General features: G+C 50.2%; 1 protein-coding gene across 1 annotated transcript in view; it reads right to left on the reverse strand.

The window, feature by feature from the left end:
* NXN (nucleoredoxin) overlaps positions 1-18571 on the reverse strand; it is a 54493-nt gene that overhangs the window by 13568 nt on the left and 22354 nt on the right. The window contains exons 2-4 of the mRNA XM_052804668.1: positions 2393-2510; positions 938-1071; positions 412-512 (exon numbers count right to left, since the gene is read on the reverse strand). Of these exons, the coding sequence (XP_052660628.1) occupies positions 412-512; positions 938-1071; positions 2393-2510 (353 nt within the window). The remainder of the gene's footprint in view (positions 1-411; positions 513-937; positions 1072-2392; positions 2511-18571) is intronic.

An 18571-nucleotide genomic window follows, 5' to 3' on the forward strand; every position in this document is an offset into this window, starting at 1 on the left:
GCAGACACAACCCGGGAAGGACAAATTTCATGTCGCCAGTCCCTCAAGACGGGGTCCACGGTGCATTTTTTTCCCCAACATTTCAAACTCGCTGGGGCATCTGTATGCCAACCCCTGGCAACAGCAGCAGCTCAAATATCTTTCAAACCTCAGACCCACAAGCCACAAAGCCAAGCACAGAGCTGCTCCATGGACAGAGCCTGCTCTCAGCCCATCACTGCCCTCGTTAACCCCCCTTTGCACTTTGCCAGTGGGCAGAGGGCAAAGGATTTGGGGCAGCCTTTCTGATACCAGAGCCAATCTGCTCTACCCCAAATCAAATTTCCTCCTCAAATCAAATCCATAATGCTCAGAGCTTCCCAGCTTTGGGGCAGCCATCTCTGCCTGCAGAGCGTGTTAGCGCTTCCTTACCTGTCTGCACTAACGAAGAGTATTTCAAACTTCTGGCCTGCCTCTTTGATCTTCCGGTAGGACTCCACCAGGACCCTTGTGAGGCTTCGGCACGGCGGGCACTGCAAAACACAACACATGCATAAGGACATCGTCTCCTCTACAGGGGCAGACCCCCACCCAGCAGGTCCAGATGACCTAGTGACCATGAAAAGACAGACGTGACCTCATCTTTGCTGGAGTGCTGGGCAGCAGCCCTGAATGTGGCTGGGGCTTATGGCCCATAAGTTGCCAACAAAGCCTCTTGAATTTTTAAAATCTGACTATTCTTCCCCTTCTGAAGGGCCAGCTGAGGATGACAGGCCACTGCAATGCTGCAGCTTCTTCCAGAATGACTGGAGCATCTCAACTGCCTCAAGACCAGCCAGTCCAAGGTCTTTACTCTCCCTCAGAGCTCTGCAGCAAGAGCCACAGGGGGAACCCCAGAGCACCCCCAAGCTCACTGCTTTGCAGTGAGTAGATGCTCTGCAAAGCATCTACTACTCACCCAGTGTGCAGAGAAATAGACCCCAACGTGCGAGCCCTCCAGGGCATTGCTGTCTAGTGTCTGGCCGTTGTTCCTTAGCAGAGGCCCAGCAACAACTTCACTAAAGGGTTTTGGCCCCCAGGGGAACTCCAGACCTGGAGGGAGCGGGACGGGGGCAGAAAGAAGACACAAAACAGCAAGATGCACACGCAGCCTTTACAGTTTCAAAAAGTTCCACCAGAAAAACCCATCCCACCTTCTCTTCCGCAAAGATATGCAGGAGCCGGGGAAGCCAAGCTCCGCACTGGAACCAGGGCCACCTCTTTTTCTCCAGGCAGGCTGCACCCTCACTTGAGTCGCAGCACCTTCAGCTTGATGAAGCCTGCTCTGGTTTTGTGCCTGATGAGGTATCTTTTCCTTATCAACAGCGTTTATTTTAACAACAGAGGGTAAGGTGGTATGTGCTCAGGAATGCAGTCAGACTATTTGCCTTATACTGATACTAACTATATATTTTTATATATATACACATATACTTATTTATTTATAAAACCTTTTATATATATATGTAAAAGATGGGGGGTTTATATATATACACAAACATACATATAAAAAACCTATATATAAACTAAACTTACACTAACCCGCTGCACCCCAAAGCAAGCATGTGTGCGTACACAAAAACACATGCTCTGAATCATCTGCTGCCAGCTCCCAGAGCAATCAATCTATGTATTCAGCCGGAGACGAGGAAACATCACAGATGGCTCAGGCCACAACGTGTACTTGTTGCACAGTTCCTGCCACCTGAATTAAAGACTCAGTCACCACACTCAGTATCTACTGCATGAAGAAATGACGAGCCAGTAATATGTGTGCACGGACAGCCTACGGCAGCTGAATGATGGGTCTGCAGAGCCTATGAGTAAGGGCACACATTTTGCTCATTTTGGTTTTACAAATTGGAAGAAGATGGATTTAACATCAACCCCCAGCACAGTAAACCTCAGAAACAGAGAACGGTAGCACTCTTCTGTTGCATTTCTAAATAATGGGGAATTCATTATCCTAAAAGAGTGTGATGTCAGTGATAAAGTCCCACTCAGTATTTTGGAAGGATTCTGCTCCTAAGGTATGGGAAGTTTGGGCCCTCAGTCTGTCTGTCCATGTGCCTCCATCAGGGAAAAATCCAAACTTAATGTTTCAGTTAGTCTAACTTTTTCCTCATTAGCACTTCAGACAAAAATCCTGAAGGGGAAATCTTTGTTCTTTTCAACAAGCAAAACCAAAACACAAGATCTGGCAGGAATGATGCAGAAAAATTTGTGCTGAAGATAATACAGTGCCTTGATTAGTTAAGTATGACAATAGTTGTTTGTTTCCTTCCCCACGCCCCCCAAGGCAATTCAAATGAACTGAAATGAAAAGGCAGCTGTGTGCCCATGCTTCTCTGGCACGGGGGACTCCAGGCCTTACCTTCTGGGTCATCTCGGATTACCAGGAGGCCATTCCTGCAAACCACCTTCCCAGTGGAGGCATCGATAAATATCAGGGAAGGAATGTTGGAGACTCTGTACTTATTCCACAGCTTCAGCTGTAAAAGAGATTGAGAGAGGAGAGGAGAAAGGTAAACTTGGCAGCGTGAAGAGGAAGATTTTGGAGCATTAGCATCTTTCAGACCAGAGGTCAGAGCTAAGCAAAGAAACAGAGCTGGTGCTTCGGCAATGTGTGTGAAGGCATGTGAGGGCATCTCTCCAGAGCTGCTGGGCCAGCCTGGACCTCCAGCGCCCACAGAGACCCGCACCATCAACGCCATCCCCTCGGTATCACAGGTGAGACCACCGTTTGGGTCACACCTGCTGCAGGCTTGCCTGTGAAGGCAGGTGAAGCTTCTCCTCCTGCTGCATTTGCCTCTTTGCAAGTAAAATGGGGATAATATTTACCATACTTTGAGGTCTTTGTTTAGAAGACACGGTAAGCACAAATACTTTTAATGCCACTGCTCTGAAGCAATTTGTAATGCTTCCCTGGCTGTTTCCTCCCCTCCCATTTCAATGTTCATTAAACAAACAAGCAACCCCTGCCAAGACACAGCCACACTGAAAACAAGGCCAACACACAGAAACACGATTCTTCTGCAAGTGAGACTTCCCAGGTTTGTTCCCAGGAGCTGATTAACGGGTTTGACATCAGCCTGGGGGCCACACAGCCCAGCTCATCTATCCTGCACTGCCAGTCTCGCAGTGGTCCCCGCCGGCTACAGGCAGAAGCCATGCAGGCTGCGATGGCCATGTTTTGGGCATCCCGGTCTAGATGTTGCTGTTTGCCGGTCATTATGTTTTGCAGCAAGCTCAGCTCCGCACAACACTGGTGACTGAGCACGCTGGGTGTCACACGGTCCTGGGTTGACATTTCTCAGCATATGCTTCTGGCACAGGATAATTTGAAGCTTAACCCACGTACAGAAGCTCACAGGGACGGGGAGGAATGACACGACGACAGCTGCTGGCATGGCCCAGCCTGCAGGTGTGGGCTGGCTGCGGCCAGAGGAGCTGGTCTCCCCACCATGCATGGAGGAGCTGTTACGATCACCGCGTTTACTTACATTTCTCCAAGCATTTCAACCTAAACAGCCCAGCGGTGAATTATCAAACTCTTAAACAAGAGCCAAACCCTAGCAGAGAGCCAGAGGGGAAGGAAATGAATCACCACCTTCCCCTAAGCTCTGCTCTGCAAAGCCCTTCAGGCTCTGGGTGTTTACAACTCGCTTGGGTTTGGAGAATAAAACCCAGAAACAGGAGAAGGGCAGGAGGGCACAGAGAATCCCACCCAGTCCCAGTGAGGGTTTGAGCATGAGAGCCAGAGAAACCCTCCCACGTCGTGCTGCTGCTTCCATTGGTATCTCATGTGGAAACTGGACCCAGGTGTTTTCCCAGAGAAAGAGGCCACTGCTCTGTGGATGGCCATCCCCAATTTCCAAATAGAGGCAAGCCCGTTTCCACGAGATGGGAATGATCTGGGGAACCAGGCAACGAGGGCAGGAATGGGATGCAGCATGCAGATCCCACCAGAGATCTAGCTGAGGGAGAAAGTCGCATCCACATTCAGGTTTTAATGTCACTGTATTACGGATTTCTTCCAATACCTTTTTGTAGAAGATATATCTGGATGAGTGACATGAGTCAGCCTGCTTGCAAGGGGGTGTTAGCAAAACACTCTTGGGTCTGAATGAAAGTGTTACCGCTGATCTAGGAAGACTTCATTAACCTCCGCCTACTAGGACCTAGAGAGAGGCAAGATTTTGTGTCCTGCCCACCAGCCTTCGATTTCCAACAGACATATTTCTCGGGCCAAGCCACTCGTTCACAATGCCAATTCACGAACCAAATGGCCTTGGGCATGAAAAGAAAAAAGAAATCACACTAAATGCAAACCAGCCCCCTCACAATGAGCGCGTTCAAACCACAGAAGGTAAAATCCACTTCTGTGAAGTTTAAAGGGTGGGGAAAAGCTTTTTATAAGGATCACAAGCATTTAAGAGGGTGTTACAAACAATGAGGAAATTACAACTAGCAATTGGATCGTTCTCTCTAAACAGTTGCTTACATTACACTTCATTTTGCCAAGCCCTTTGTATATGGGCAGCAGCTCCCTTGGGGCACTACGGCGGGTCGTGGCAGTTTTGCTTGGCTGTGGAAGCGGCAGGGTCTGCACTTCAGAGCCAAGAGGCTGCATCAACTCACTGTGCTCAGGGGGACGAGGCTGGGACACCCCAGATAAGGGGATAAGACCAAACCAAACCCGCTCTTGCTGAAAGCACTGGAGTGAGCGATGCACGGCTGGCGCCAGGCAGTCTACAGGGTCCAGCAGACAGGGCAGCTCTCGCCAACAACTGGCCCTGGGTCTTCTCGGGACGTGTAAGCCATCAGGCCCCATTGGGCCCAAACTGCAGACTGGTCTTGGCTGCCCAGACATCTGCGGTACGGGTAATCTGCAATCCAGATACTCTGTCCCCATGAAACGCAGGGTTGCCACTTCTAACTCATAATTGAGGGTCCATAGGAGAACGCCTCAAGGAAGCATGAAGCTAGGTGTCTGTCGAAAGGGTCAAAAAGCATCAAAAAAGGTCAAGGTGACATCTGCTGCTGCTGGGGGAGCACATCCATCACCGGGCTCTGAGGCTTGAACCCAATGAACATCATGTCGCGCTCAGTCACACCTTGGGCGAACAAGAAAAAGCAATCAAAACGGCAAGGTTTTATTTACCTTGCCTCTGTGCAAAAGCCGCAGCTCCCAGACACGACAACCCACCATCCCATGTCATGCCAAATGTTTCAGAGCTTCATACATGCTGAGCAGCGCTTACTATTTGCAATATATTTGCTGCCTGGGTTATCGTTGAAGCCCATCATAAGACACCAATGAACAAACACGAGAATTGCACGCAGACGACTGGAACTGGGTTGCCATTTTAAGCCCAGTTATAAAAGGCTTGAATTGGAAATTAGTGGTCTCAACACACTAACCATATTAATTTTGCTGTCTGTATCAGAAAGTACACGAACATGCTGTTTAAAGTGGGAGCAGTTTGATTTGACGAGCCTCCTGTGCGCTACGAAAGCTGATGGGGAATGAAAAACGCATACGCTGCAGGACAAGTGCCAGAATCTACCAGTGTTCCCACCACCCTGACCCTCTTCAGCCAGACTCAGCTTTCCAAAGCCTGTCAGACACTCCTGAAGGAAGCCTGATGGCTCCTTTTACTGCAGGTCTGACCTGAAAGAGCAGAGCCTTAATAGGAAATGGGCTGGTTCATTTTAGCTGGGCTTTTTGGATAAGATAGCTCACTATGGGATTCCCACACCATGCCACTATTTTGCAGCTGAACTGCGGCTTCCAGCAAAGACATCCAATCTCCACCTAAAGCCTCTGAATACCAGGATGATCTAACCCGTCTTGTGGCAAACTATTGCACCGGTTAGTTTTTCTCAGGGTAAAATGCCGAGGGTTTGCACATGTGCAGGTTCTAGCAAGGAGACGAGATCCTCCTCGGTCCTGCTTGGCGTACAGCCGCTGGTTGTGGTCCAGGCAGAAAGGGGAGCCCAGGAGAAAAAGGCATCCCTTGTACAAGTACCTGCACAACTGCACACCTCGCAAGGGATCCTGTGTCGGGCTGGGCGTGGGATGCAGAAAGCAAATTACAACTTGCTCTGAAACCGCAGGATGATGGGATGATAGCTCAGGCAGCGGGGCCGAGTGCTGCCTCAGCAACTTTTAAAAGCTGTTTTTCCTGCCATGAAGAGGATGACATAGAAATAACATACTCCACACTCTGAGGATTTGATCATCCATTTAAAGAGGGGATCTCTGCTCTGCTTCCCAACAGCTGTTGCAAATCTGTGGGATCAAGCCAAAGCTAACACAGATGTGGAAATAATCTACAGACTATTCAGCCCGAAAGCAGCTGATCCTCTCGGAGTGCCCTTCGCTCCTGGTTTAGGCTACACGCCTGCTAAATGCAATACCCCAGGATGCTCACTGGAGAAGGAGAGAGGAAATACAGCCCCTCGCAAGATACCCTACAGGCTGAGCAGCTTTACAGAAACCTCTCTGGCTCCTGTGCAGGTGGTTAAGTACAGCAGTCCAGTGGAAAAACCAGAGTCACCAGATTCCTCTGGTAACCTTATCCCTACACAAACCATCACCACGACGTCCTGGAAGACCTGGAAACCACAGCCCTGGGCTCCCTCTGACTCCATCCATGACCGGCTGTGAAAGGCTTTAAAACGATCACTTATTATTTGAGGTCTGAGGCGATCCCAAGACGTCAGCCCACGCAGCAACACAGCATCGGTCGCAAAGCTGCTCTCCACACTGGCGGCTAGCTCGGTTATTTCCCCCACCCTTGTGACTGGGAAATGCCTGGCCGAGACACATGTTGGAGAGAAGTTTGCAGACAGCCACAGTAATTTTTCCAGATAAAGGTGTCAGACAAGAGGTCTCCCCAGCAGCCCATGGCTGTTTCTGCGCAGGGCTGGCACCCGGCCGGGGCAGATGAAATCCCCTCCTGCTCTACATGTACTGGTGGGGAAGGGATCCCCTGCTTCCAACAGCTGCCGGGTGCTATTTTTGGTTGTGCCGATTGATTTATCAGCCCTAGTCACATTCACTTACTAACATAAATCCTGAGCTGCAGCGGTTAATGCTGGCAAAGATAAAACACAACTGCTTTCAGTGAAATGAGCCCTGGCTGGTGGGAAAGTGGTCCTCCCGCTCTCGTTGGGGGCTGCGTTTCTCCGCTGTTGTGTGAACCTGGACCATAAAAGCTCTCACACCTCCATCTTCCATAGGATACAGAGCTGCCTCTGCCTGGGAGACACAGAGGTTTCAGGGGCACCTGCCTGTGCCAGTGGCAGGGTAGACGCTGCCTCTGCTCATCTTGCAACTCAGGCTTCCACGCTGACCAACAACAGCCAGACAAAGCTGGTTTAAAAACCCAAAAGCAGGTTCCTCAGCAATAATGAACATGTTCCCAATGTGGATGGCTGCTGCTTTCTGCTAAATGAAATGCAAAGCCACTTTTCTTCTAGAAATCTATCCTTGGAGGAAACACCCCCAGGGTCTGGGCAATTCCTCCAGTGACGCGTTGGAAAGACCCCGCTTTCCAACAGCCCCATGAGTGCTCATGAGAGAGCGCAGCAGGGGTCCCATTACAGACACAAGCTCAGCTCTTGCCAGTCTCTCGTTCCAGAGCCATAGGCTGAAACATGAAGTCTGTCTTGAGGAACACACGAGCAGCGCTCAGGTGGAAAAGCGCCCTTGGTCCAGGGCTGCGGGGACCGGCAGAGCCCATTGCCCACCTCTGCCTCCAGCTCTGCCCCACAGACCGGCTCTGGGCTGGTGAGACAGCCCCAGCCGTCCCCACGGCTCCGCTCCCACGGTCCGGCGCGGCAGGGGACCTCTCTGTCCTCGCTCGCTTGCAGTGTTAAATTGCAGCTTTTACATCGTGCCTTAAAGGGTTTACAAGCACCAGGGGCCACCCAGGCTCTGCAGAGAGCAGGCACAGGGCTGCAGAACAACAGGCTGCTCCCTTGCCCCGTCGATTTAAATCCAGTTCACGCCTGTCCCTGCGATTCAAATTCATCTCGGGCAAAGGCTCCTCTTCCAGCCCTCCCTCGCTGCTCCTTTCCCTCGGCGCATAAGGGAACCCCCTTAGCAGAAGGGGGATGTGGTGCGGGAACAACACGCAGCCAAATAGTGGGGGGAGGCATCAAGGGCAGATGGTGTACGCCGAGGTCTGACCTTGTGACACAGAGGAGACTGGGAGAGGCTTGGGATAAATTAATGTCTATTGTGCTGCTCTTTCTCTCTGAAAGCAAATCAAAATCTAATTACAAAATACAATGGTGAGAGAGATGTCTGCTCTGCGAACATTAATGAGCTGAGGAGGGAGGATTTGGAATTGCAATAAACAAGATTGATGTGAACGGCTGAGACTGTCAGGGCAGGGCACCAGGGCTGCTGGTGCATACAGACCAGTGGGCAGCCAGGCCACCACATTATCTTTCCCCTCTGACCCCACGTTGTCTACAATGGGAGAAAACCCAGTTAAAACCAGCCTTAGGACCAGTCTCCCCCAGCACTTAGCCCGGCAACGCCTGCTGCAGATGCTCCCCCCACCAGTCAAGTTCCAGCAATATGAGTCAGTGCAAGCAAAAAATAAAAAAAATCAAACGAAAAGTCCTGTTTGTCACCTCCATCCTCTCCTTGCTGTGGCTCCATCATGGGAGACTGGCACAGCACGGTCCAGCTTGCGGCTGCCCACATTGCCCCACAGCTGGCGGGGGGCAGGGGAGACCCTGGCAGGAGCCAGCTTGCAATCCCGGGCTTTTGTTCTTCCCGACCATGAAACACAACAGCAAAAGCTTTGGAGCCGAAGCGGAAGGAAATCCTCTCTGCGGGGTTTTCTGGCAAGGTGGCCGCCAGCGGAGGGCTACTCTTTGTTCCCTTGAGGAACTCTGCAGCCAAAGCCCCGGGGTGAGGGACCTGGGCCAGCCCAATGCTCCATCCCAGCCCCCTCGCTTCCTCCCATTTTCCTCCTCTTACCACCCTGGTTGCCCAGTGCTGGCACCATTGGTCTTTGCAATTTCCCAGGCTAAGCCATCCAACTGACTGTGAGCTGAGCATTTTATTTGAGGGCTAAGCAGCATATGGCTGGCACGCATGCCCGGCTCAGAGCACAAGCTGCCTCCTCTCCTCCTGACGCTCATGCAGGCTGACAGGCTGGATCCTTTGCAGCCCACATCTGATAGGAAAACATTTAATTTGAGCAGAACTGAAGAGCGGTTAACATGATCTATGGAGAGCAAAGCCCCAGGGCCCAGAGCAGACACAGGAGGTCGCCTGGTTGTTTTACATGTGCAAGTTTCAAAGAGGCGCTGGGCTGGTAGCTTGATTTGATCCCAGGATCAGGGAGAAGTAGCATTTGTCTAAACGTACAGATAACAACGCAGGCAGCAAATCATGCAGGGAGGATGCTACAAGACAGACTGGTCTATCAACACTACAAGGATGTCTTTTATAAACCGCTTTTTTTCCAGGTGTTCCTCAAATTGCATTCAACAGCCTGAAGACGATGCAGAATTTAAGGATGCACTATCATACCCAGCGAGTGGCTGCATGGTGCTTAGTTGCTGGCTGGGGTTAAACCACAGCAACTAGGAAATACACCTCTGTGCATTTCCAAGGAATGTTGTTTTTTTTTTTTTTCTCCATGTGCATGCCTTGCTTTACCTCTTAAAAGGAGGCTTGCATGTGAGCATCTCAAGACATTTCATAACAATTTTTCTCCCTGCAGTTCTGCCTTGGGCCAAGCACATTCCCTTTACCCCCAGGAGAATGGAGGCACAGGGCTTGCACAAAGATGGGTGCAGAACCCAGGGGGTCTGCCAGTACCTTGAACCTGCCTTCTGTTACCTGTTTTCACTGGCATTTTTTCACACTTTCCTGGTAGGTAAGAAAGACAGCAAGACAAACACATAAAAAGCAGTGAGGACGGAGGGAGTTAAAGTGTTTGTGGGAAAAATTTAAGACACATGTAGAAGTGTATCATACATGGCCCCTATAAATTACACCCCCAAATGACTAGCACCGAGTAAGAAACAGCTATGTAAACACAAAGGTAATAAGAAAAAATAATAGTTTCTCTCTCTCTATGGGGAAGAGCTATTTTTCCATCTGTTTATAGGAAAGGCAAGGGGTGGGGTGGCAGTCTGGGACGTTGAATTGAAGTTCAGGGTCTCTCTTGGTCCCAAGTCTCATCTGTCATTGGAAGCGGGATGGCTGCCAGAACCGCCGTGCATTACAGCCTGGGTTTCCTACCCACTGCCTTTGCTTTTGCTGCTACCGTTTGCTCGAAGGCAGCCGGCATCGAGCACTAGTAGTAATCTCGAGGTCAAACACCCTGCAATCCAGGATCATTAGGAAACAACCACTTCTGAAAAGCCCCGAGTTTAGACAGAGTTCCCACCAAACACAAAAGCCTTTTAAATCTGCAGGGAAATTGGGATTTTTTGTTTTGTTTTTTTTTAATGCACACAATGAGGTATTAGTGTGGTTTCTGTTTTGTTTTCAGCGTTAATCCAAAAAGGAACCTTACACAATCAGATGAACAAAATACAAGAAAACAATGGAGTATTTGTTAGGACTGTAACACGCCCAGGGGAGTGAGGGCTGCAGGATGCTGCAGTGCCGGGACCCTCGCAAGCAGTGACCTCCCTGGGACATACCAGCACCAGGACATCCCCCAGACCGGCAACATGGGAGATCCTTGTAAAACTACCAAGACATCTGCAAATACCCTCTTGTGCCCACTGCTGCTGATGCACCCACTGGATGGGAAACCTGCTCATTATACAGCATCTTTTGAAATGCAAAAGCTCGTCCACAGCATCACTACTGACACTTCATTACAAAAACCTCCACTCAAGACAGCACTTGCATCACTGCAAACGCTCAGACTATTTAAAAGCAACTACTTTCCTCCAGTTGTTCCAGTTGATCTCAGGAGAGGGTGCACTGGTTGGTCTGGCCCTCCTTACAGCCGCATCTCTCTCAGCATCTCAGAGCTGACGGTGTTGAATCTCAGTTTGGCAGCACTCCTGGTTTGCAACCCATGGAGGATTTTCATGCAAAGGTTACACAGCTATGGAGCTAGAAAGGCCATAACCACAGCCCCGGTGCCTGCTCACAGCCCATGCTGCCAGGGCAGCTCTGGGCTTTGCATGGAAGACAGGCAACGGGCTCTGCTCACAGCTCGGAAGGGTGGCACAGGTCGAGGGATTCACCCTGTAACCGCACTCAGGTCAAAACACTCTGGGAGCTAACCAGACCCAGGTGCTCTCAAGCTCCAGCTGGATAGAGCAATCCCTGCCAGTGACAGCTCAGATTTATCCCACTCCTCCTCGGCTCTTGGGGTGGAAAGGGGTCCTACAGCCCACACCGACCCAGCACAGCCGCCACGCTTGCAGGAGATTTCCCCTCTGGAACCATTAAAGTCCATCCTGTGCAAACATCCCACCGCCAAAACTGCTCTGGGATAAACCCACCGATGATGACACACTCTCAGGGCTTTCACGTCCTTTTAACACACTTCACAAGCACAGCTGAGCCCCAGAGCTGCAGTGGCCTGAGCTGGCGCTGGGTGCCCTGCGGGGAAGACCATCAGACTGACTCGTGACACAGCCAGGATGGATGTAATGGGTCAGGCTGCCTGGAAAACGCTCTCCTGTTGAGCCCTTCTCTTCCTCCTGCTCCCCAAACTGACACTCAGCCCCTCGGCAGGAAGGCTGCACAGGCTGGAAACATCAACCCGCTCGACACCGAGCCACTGACCTCTAAAATGGAAAACGCCACTGAGTCCCATGTTTGCAATTAATCACCTGCACACACTAAAAAACAGAGCAGAACAAGCTGACCATGGCTCAGATGCGCTAACATCTCAACTGCAGCGCAAGCCAGCAGGCTGGAAGTTGGAGAAGCTGTTTCTCCACCCAGCTGCTCCTTTGCACAGGGGCATTCCCATCGAGCTGTGCTCCAGCAAAGCTGGTGGCATTAGCTGCAAGGAGAAGGCAGAGGGACAGGGAAATTGGGAAGACTGGGGGTAGGAGCAGAGACGTGGTTTGGGCTGGGCATGGGGGCAGAGCAGGAAGATGACTGCAAAAGCCACTTCCAGCTGCAGGGATGGGGAGGGATAACCAGTTCCAGGCAAGCCCGGAGGGGGCCAGGCAGACGGGGCTGAGGGGATGTGGGGTTTACAACACACACACGGTGGACCAGGTGCAGGGCAAGCAAGGGAACCCGATCCGTCCCGTGAAACCCGGCATCGAGATGCAAGAGGGCCCCAGCTCCAGAGCCATCAACCAGGGAAGAACGAGACAGCAGGCTGGGGCTCCCTCTTTATTTTAAGGCTTGAGCGGTGTGTCTTGCAACTGCCGAACCAATTAAAAACATGAACAGGGAGTGATAAATCAGTGGCAAGGTCAAAAGCTCTAGCTACATCCTGACTTGACTGACGGAAGTCACGAAATATATAGTTTCTCAAAGGGGCAAGAGCCCATGAGTCAGCACACAGATGAAATAAGGCACCGGGAAGGCAGGACCGACCCCTGGTGTGAGCAAGCCTCTGGCACGGCGTCCCTCCTGCTGCCCTGAGCACAGCACGAAGGCAGCCACGGCGAAACGAGAGGTTGCTGCCAGGAACAGATGACAACGCAAATCCCACGGGGGCGTTCAAAATGTCAGATAAGATGTGGAGTATTAATTCCCTCTGCTGACAGCCAGCCCCAGCTGGAGGGGGAGGCTCAGAAATCACAGGCTTCAGCAAGGCAAGGATGCCCGGCGCCTGCTCTGCCGCCCAGGCTTCGAGTCAACGGCGGACCAGGAGGTGACGCAGAGGGCTGGATGGCGGGAGTGCTACCTCGTCTTTTTGGTGGGAATAAGGGAGATTCTGTGCAAAAGGAAGAGACGATGATGTGTTCTTTTATAAAATGCCGAAGACTGCTGTGCACTGGCAGCAACCTTCCTCAGATGTGGCTGTATTTCAGCCGTTACTATATTCAGAGTTTGTAAAATGCTCTGGGATGATAAAAATCACTCCAGAAACAGTTATTAAAACTGTTTCCAGGAAATCGATCCATGGAGACCAAGAAAGTCTGGTGTTTTTACAAGAGCTTCAACTAGAGAAAGACCAAAGTTAAGGAGGAAGTTTTGCTTCCTTGTCTTTTCAGCAATAAAAAGGAGCTACACCAGGGGTTTATTCAATTCTGCAACATATGAAACAACTATCAGTTGTTTCCTCAAAGGGGAGCCTGACCTGAGATGGGCAGAAAATACCCCTCAAGTCATCTGGAGTTGAAGGCTTTCTGCCTTAGTCAAGCTCTGCATGTTTATGTTCTTGGTTTATCCTGTTGGCTTTCGTGATTACTGACTGTCCAGAAGATCGCAGGCTAACAAAACGCACGCTACAGGAACAGAGATTTTATCCAGAAAAAAAGCACAAAGCGCTGTGGGAGCACAGTCTGCCTTCCCATCCCCACTCCAGCCTCAATGCCAGGAAGCAACGTGTTTGGAGTTGGATGAGCCATGGGAAACGCAAGCAAATCATCCACTTGCGTCCAAGCAGCTTTTTCCAAGGATCTGCCACGAAGTTTCGGGCTCGGCCACCCCTTCCCCACTGCTGGGTCAGAACTGATTAAATGCAGCCACCGAGTCAAACTTCAACATACTCATCTCGTTTGGCAGCCCTGTGGTTCGGCTAGGCGCTCCAAGCATTTCCCCCCCACGCCCCTCCTTCTTGTTCAATTATCTTGCTTCATCTTTATTCCGTTTCCAGGAACACTTAGCAACAGGCTCTTGCAATCAGCCACCGGCAGGAGAGGATCTGAGGAGGAGACTCTGCAGTTATGATGACCTTTTACTACACTCATGCAAATTTTAAAGAAAGTATGCGAACAATTTGCCTTTTAAGTATCCTCCGGTTACATTCTCCAGGAGTTAATTCTCCTTCTCTCCTTAGAGACATCAGAAACACCAGATTTTATGATTTTACACTAATGGGAACAAAACCTGCAGCTTAATTCCAGTTTGCTTTGTGGAATTTTTTTCTGTATCTCATGCAGTGTGGAGACCCTGAACAGGCAAAAATTAACCTGTGACATCTACCGTGGCCAAGACCGCAGGTCTGCTCGGACACCGCATGCTCACGCCACCAAAAGCCAACTGTGGGATTCAGGGTCCACCCCAGCAGCCAGCCAAACTCTTCCTGAGATGGACAAGATGCTGTTGCTTCTCGTGGCAAGCTTTTGCAGATTGCCATCAGAAACTCCCATTCCAGGACAGCCAAAGGGTATGCCGGGAGACAAACATAGCCATAGCAACCCAAGGAAAACACAGCAGTTATGATCTCGGTAATTAAAGCTCATCAGCCAAGGCGGCAGATAAGAGAGCTGGTGCAGTGGTTAAGGTCTCCCATTCCCATGGAGCTCACTGCGGTGACACACGGAGAGCTCCTGTCAAATCCAGGGACTTTGGCAAGTGACATCAGTCTCTCCCAGAGCCTCTCCACCTCCAAAACAACACACTGATCACCACAAGGCTCTCAGAGGTGGGCAGCATTGATGCCCCTAAAGATCAAAATGGGCAAACAACAAGCCTGGTTTTGGCAAACCATAGCAGCAAACCCACAGCAGCCATTTTCACAGCCGCCTTGATGGGTGCCAGCAGCTGACAAGCAGACCAGGCGACAGCCTTGCATTTTCATCAGATTTAAATCAAGTCCCCAAAGCTTTCCAGCACTTTCCCTGACACTCAGTAATTTTCCCACATACACAAGCAAGTTTGGAGATGCCTAGAAAGCGCACACCAGGACAGCCTGTGCAGCTTGCAGGGCACAGGGGCATTACTGCATTTAAGTCCTTTCTCCTGAAATGAATGCTTTGTGTTTGGAATTTTAAAAATCCTGTATTTCTTGCAGTGACTAGAAGCTGGAGGGAGGGAATTGGTGAATACCAAGGTAGCAAGGCAGGCAGCTCACTTCCTTCTGCTTTCTGAGTGGTGTTCATAAATAGGGAAATAATTTGCAGTGTCCTACTCTGGGGGGAAAAAAAGAAAAAAAAAAGCCTCACAGATCCTTGATACTTCAGATGATCTTAAAAAGTATAATCTACCTTCTTTTTTTCTTTAAGAAATGAAAAGTCTGAATAAGCATGTCATTGATCCGATTGCTGGGAACAGCATCTGGAACATCAATCTCCGCCTGAGACTGCAGAAGCTCCAGGAGAGCTCAAAGCAACCAAGGCTGCCCTTGAACCAGATGCCGCTCGCTCTTACAGAAACGCCTGTGGATCTGTGTGAAAATGATTAAGCAAAATTGCTCCCTCTTTTTTCAACTTTATAACTCAAATCTGTTTTCTCTTAGAGGGCAGATGCTCATTACATACCCCGCAGCACATCAAAGGGCAGGAAAGGCAGGAAGGCAGCCGCCTCATCATGCACTGGAGGGCCAGCGCCCAGCATCCTGCCCGACCTGCCTGCACCCTCCAGCTCCTCCCTACCCCGAAGCTTTTGGCTCAGGTTAAAGAGCCAAGAGAGTAAAAAGGCCTCTTCAAGCTTTGGTCCCCTCTTAGTGACACTACGAAGGATGCCAACCAGGGGCTATTCCAGCAGCAGCAGCAAATAGCAGTGATGTGCTTCTGTAGGGAATTCTCTTGGTGTTTGAGAACTCAACTCCAGCTATGGCAGCACCCCAGGGAGCTCCATTCATCGGGTGCAAAGCTGAGCATTTCTCCGACACTCCTTCCCCATCGGTGCCTGAGCGTTCAAAGCAGAACACAAGGGACCGGCAATCCCCGCCGGCACCCAGATCCAGCCAGCACCTTCTTCAGACGCTCATTAACAAAATGACAACATTAAGAGAGCATTGCGCAAGGACACGGGTGCCAGGAACCTCTCAATCATCCATGAGAGGCTGACCGGAGATGCAGGAGAGGGAGGACTTGCCAAGGCAGGGCACAGCGACTTCACATCTGCCATGTAAAGGGAGTCCTAATTACACCATGCACAGGTGCCAAACAGCAACACCTTCCACCCTACCTCAAACAGGGCTTTTTTCTCATGAACAGGGCAAAATATTGGGGCTCTGACACAACCGCTTCCCCTACCCAAGGGTCGCGCATCTTCAACCAAGCAGGCACTTTTTGTCACGAACTGACTCCACTTTTACAAACAGAATTCACTAAATACCTAAAGCGCGACGATGCTGCAGTACACTCCCCACCCTGAGCGCAGTGCCTTTGCTCCCACAGACACCAGCCTGAAAAATCTCACTTCCCAGCAGTACATCCCTTGTGTGCCCTCCCAAAACGGGATGAATATTGTCCAGAGTTTCCCGGAAACTTCTCCCTGCACATTGAATCCGGGAGTCAGATGAGATATATTCCTGTTCCGTGAAAACCTGCACAAAGAATGGCAAAGACCCTGAAATCCCAGAGGCTGAACCCAAACACCACGCTGCATCTTACCCAAAGCCTCCTTCGTCCTTTCTTTACTCTTAAAACTCTATGAGACGACGCTCAGATCTAAAACTCTTGGTTTTTCAGATCTGTGCCAGCTATGGCAAACACCCAGCAGCTCGGGCAGGCTCAGCAGGATGTGACCTAAGGGGCACCAAACCCTGTGCTTTTAATGCCACACTTGATGCAAACCCCTATCCTCAGAGGTGAAAGGCAAATGAACGATGAGAGGCCTCATCCCCAGAGCCCTTCTCATTTATTCTAGTTCAAAGAGCTCAGAAAACTCAAGGCAATCACTCACCAGCTCAGATATTTAAGGAGGAGTGTTGGGAAGGGCACCTGGGAAGCAGGAAGCATGAAGCCAACTTCATCCAAGATGCAAGAGAGGGGGGACACAGCCAGGCTCTTAACACCTTCTTCCAGGCACCCCACTGCCTCATCCATCTTAATCTCTGACCACCAAGAGATGAAAACAATTCATCCTCATTCCTTGCTCTTTCTGAGAAGTTACAAGAAATAAAACTAAAACAAAGATCAATGTTATACCCTTCTCAGACAATCTCCGCCTGACCTGGACTTTCTCAGCATCCCTTTTATCTAGTGGAGTGTTTTGGCGAAAGCTTTGCAGAGGAAAGCCATGTGAGCAAGATAGTTAAAAACCTGATACTTTCATGTTTATACAGCCAGCTAAGCAGCACACTACAAAGCCTTTTATTCCAAGTCTCTGCTGACAAGCTAGCCTTGATAAATTACAGGAATCACCCAGGAATTAGGAAGCACAGGGGGAAAAAAAAATAAAAAAAAAATTCCCTAGGTGGGAAATAAGGGCTCAGAAACCCAGGACTCGAGGAAAAGTCTGTACAAAAATCATCCCAAGATTAGGGGCAATTTGTTTGTACTAAAAGGGGAGAGCAAAAACAGCTGAAGATGCAGACAGACTCCGTCCCCATGGTTTCCAAGAATTCACCAGGTCTAGAGGTGAAGACAGAGATACTACAAAGGTATCTCTTCTCCCAAATACCCCTATTTCCAGAAAAAGCAATCTGAGACAAGCCCCTGTGTGTTGGCAAGCAGCACAACTGGCTACAAGCATGAGAAGAGACATGCCTCCTGGTTGCAGAGGTGCAACGCAGACACCGAGCATCGAGTTGGATGTCAGTGGCGCGCATTGAAGAACAGCCTGAGTTCCGAGGTCACATCAGGCTTCACGTGCTGACTGCGTACTGCGTCACGTTGTTTTACATACTGTGCATACAAGAGCCAGGAAAAATCCATCTTCTTTGTCATAACAAACCCTAAGGTAAACAAAAAGGCAAGGCCACGCATATTATCCAATTAAACAGGCACATAAAGGAGAAAGAAAGCACTGGCCATCCGCTCGCTCCCGATTTTTGCTGTTTCTCAGCGAGCACATACAAAAATGGGCTGCGTTAAGCCCTGCGTGAAGGGGATGTGGGAAGCGAGGTGCGCTTCCCCCTCCAAGAACAAACTTGCTGCTCCTGAATAAAAAGCAGGAGTTTTGTAAGAGAAACTAGCATTTCACAGTCTTTGCGTTCCTCTCCCCCAGCACAGAGCAGATAAAGAGCGCGCCTTGGCCCCCTTGCAGATGCATGCCCCAGGGGCTGCTTGAGGCTGGGCAGCTGGAATAAACACCCAAACCCAGGAAATTCCCAAGCCGGGAGAAACCAAACCAGAGCCAGCTGGTCTGTAAAACTGCACCCCTACGCAAAAACTTTGCTTGTCTTCAATTTATGAAGTTCATGCCATTTGCTCTGCATGTTATAAACTACACACGTGGTTTTGCAAGGCGGTAGGCAAACAAAGGGGTGTCTGAGGGTCCAGGTGCCCGGTCCTCGGTGGTACTGCTTGCCAGGACGCAGCCAAGGGAAGAGGTCCACCTGCACAGGCCCTTCTACAGTGCCCCAATATACAGCAGTGTAAAACTCAAACATAGCTGGACTGGGTTTTCTTGTTTTCTCCAGGAGGGTTGAGAACCTCCTCTCTCCACTGGGCAGAGCTGGAGACCAAATCTGTGCACACACATGTGGCACTTTGGATTACTGACAATTTCAAAAAGAGGAGAAAA

The sequence above is a fragment of the Harpia harpyja genome, chromosome 12 (genome assembly GCF_026419915.1).
Source record: "Harpia harpyja isolate bHarHar1 chromosome 12, bHarHar1 primary haplotype, whole genome shotgun sequence".
Classification (NCBI taxonomy): domain Eukaryota; kingdom Metazoa; phylum Chordata; class Aves; order Accipitriformes; family Accipitridae; genus Harpia; species Harpia harpyja.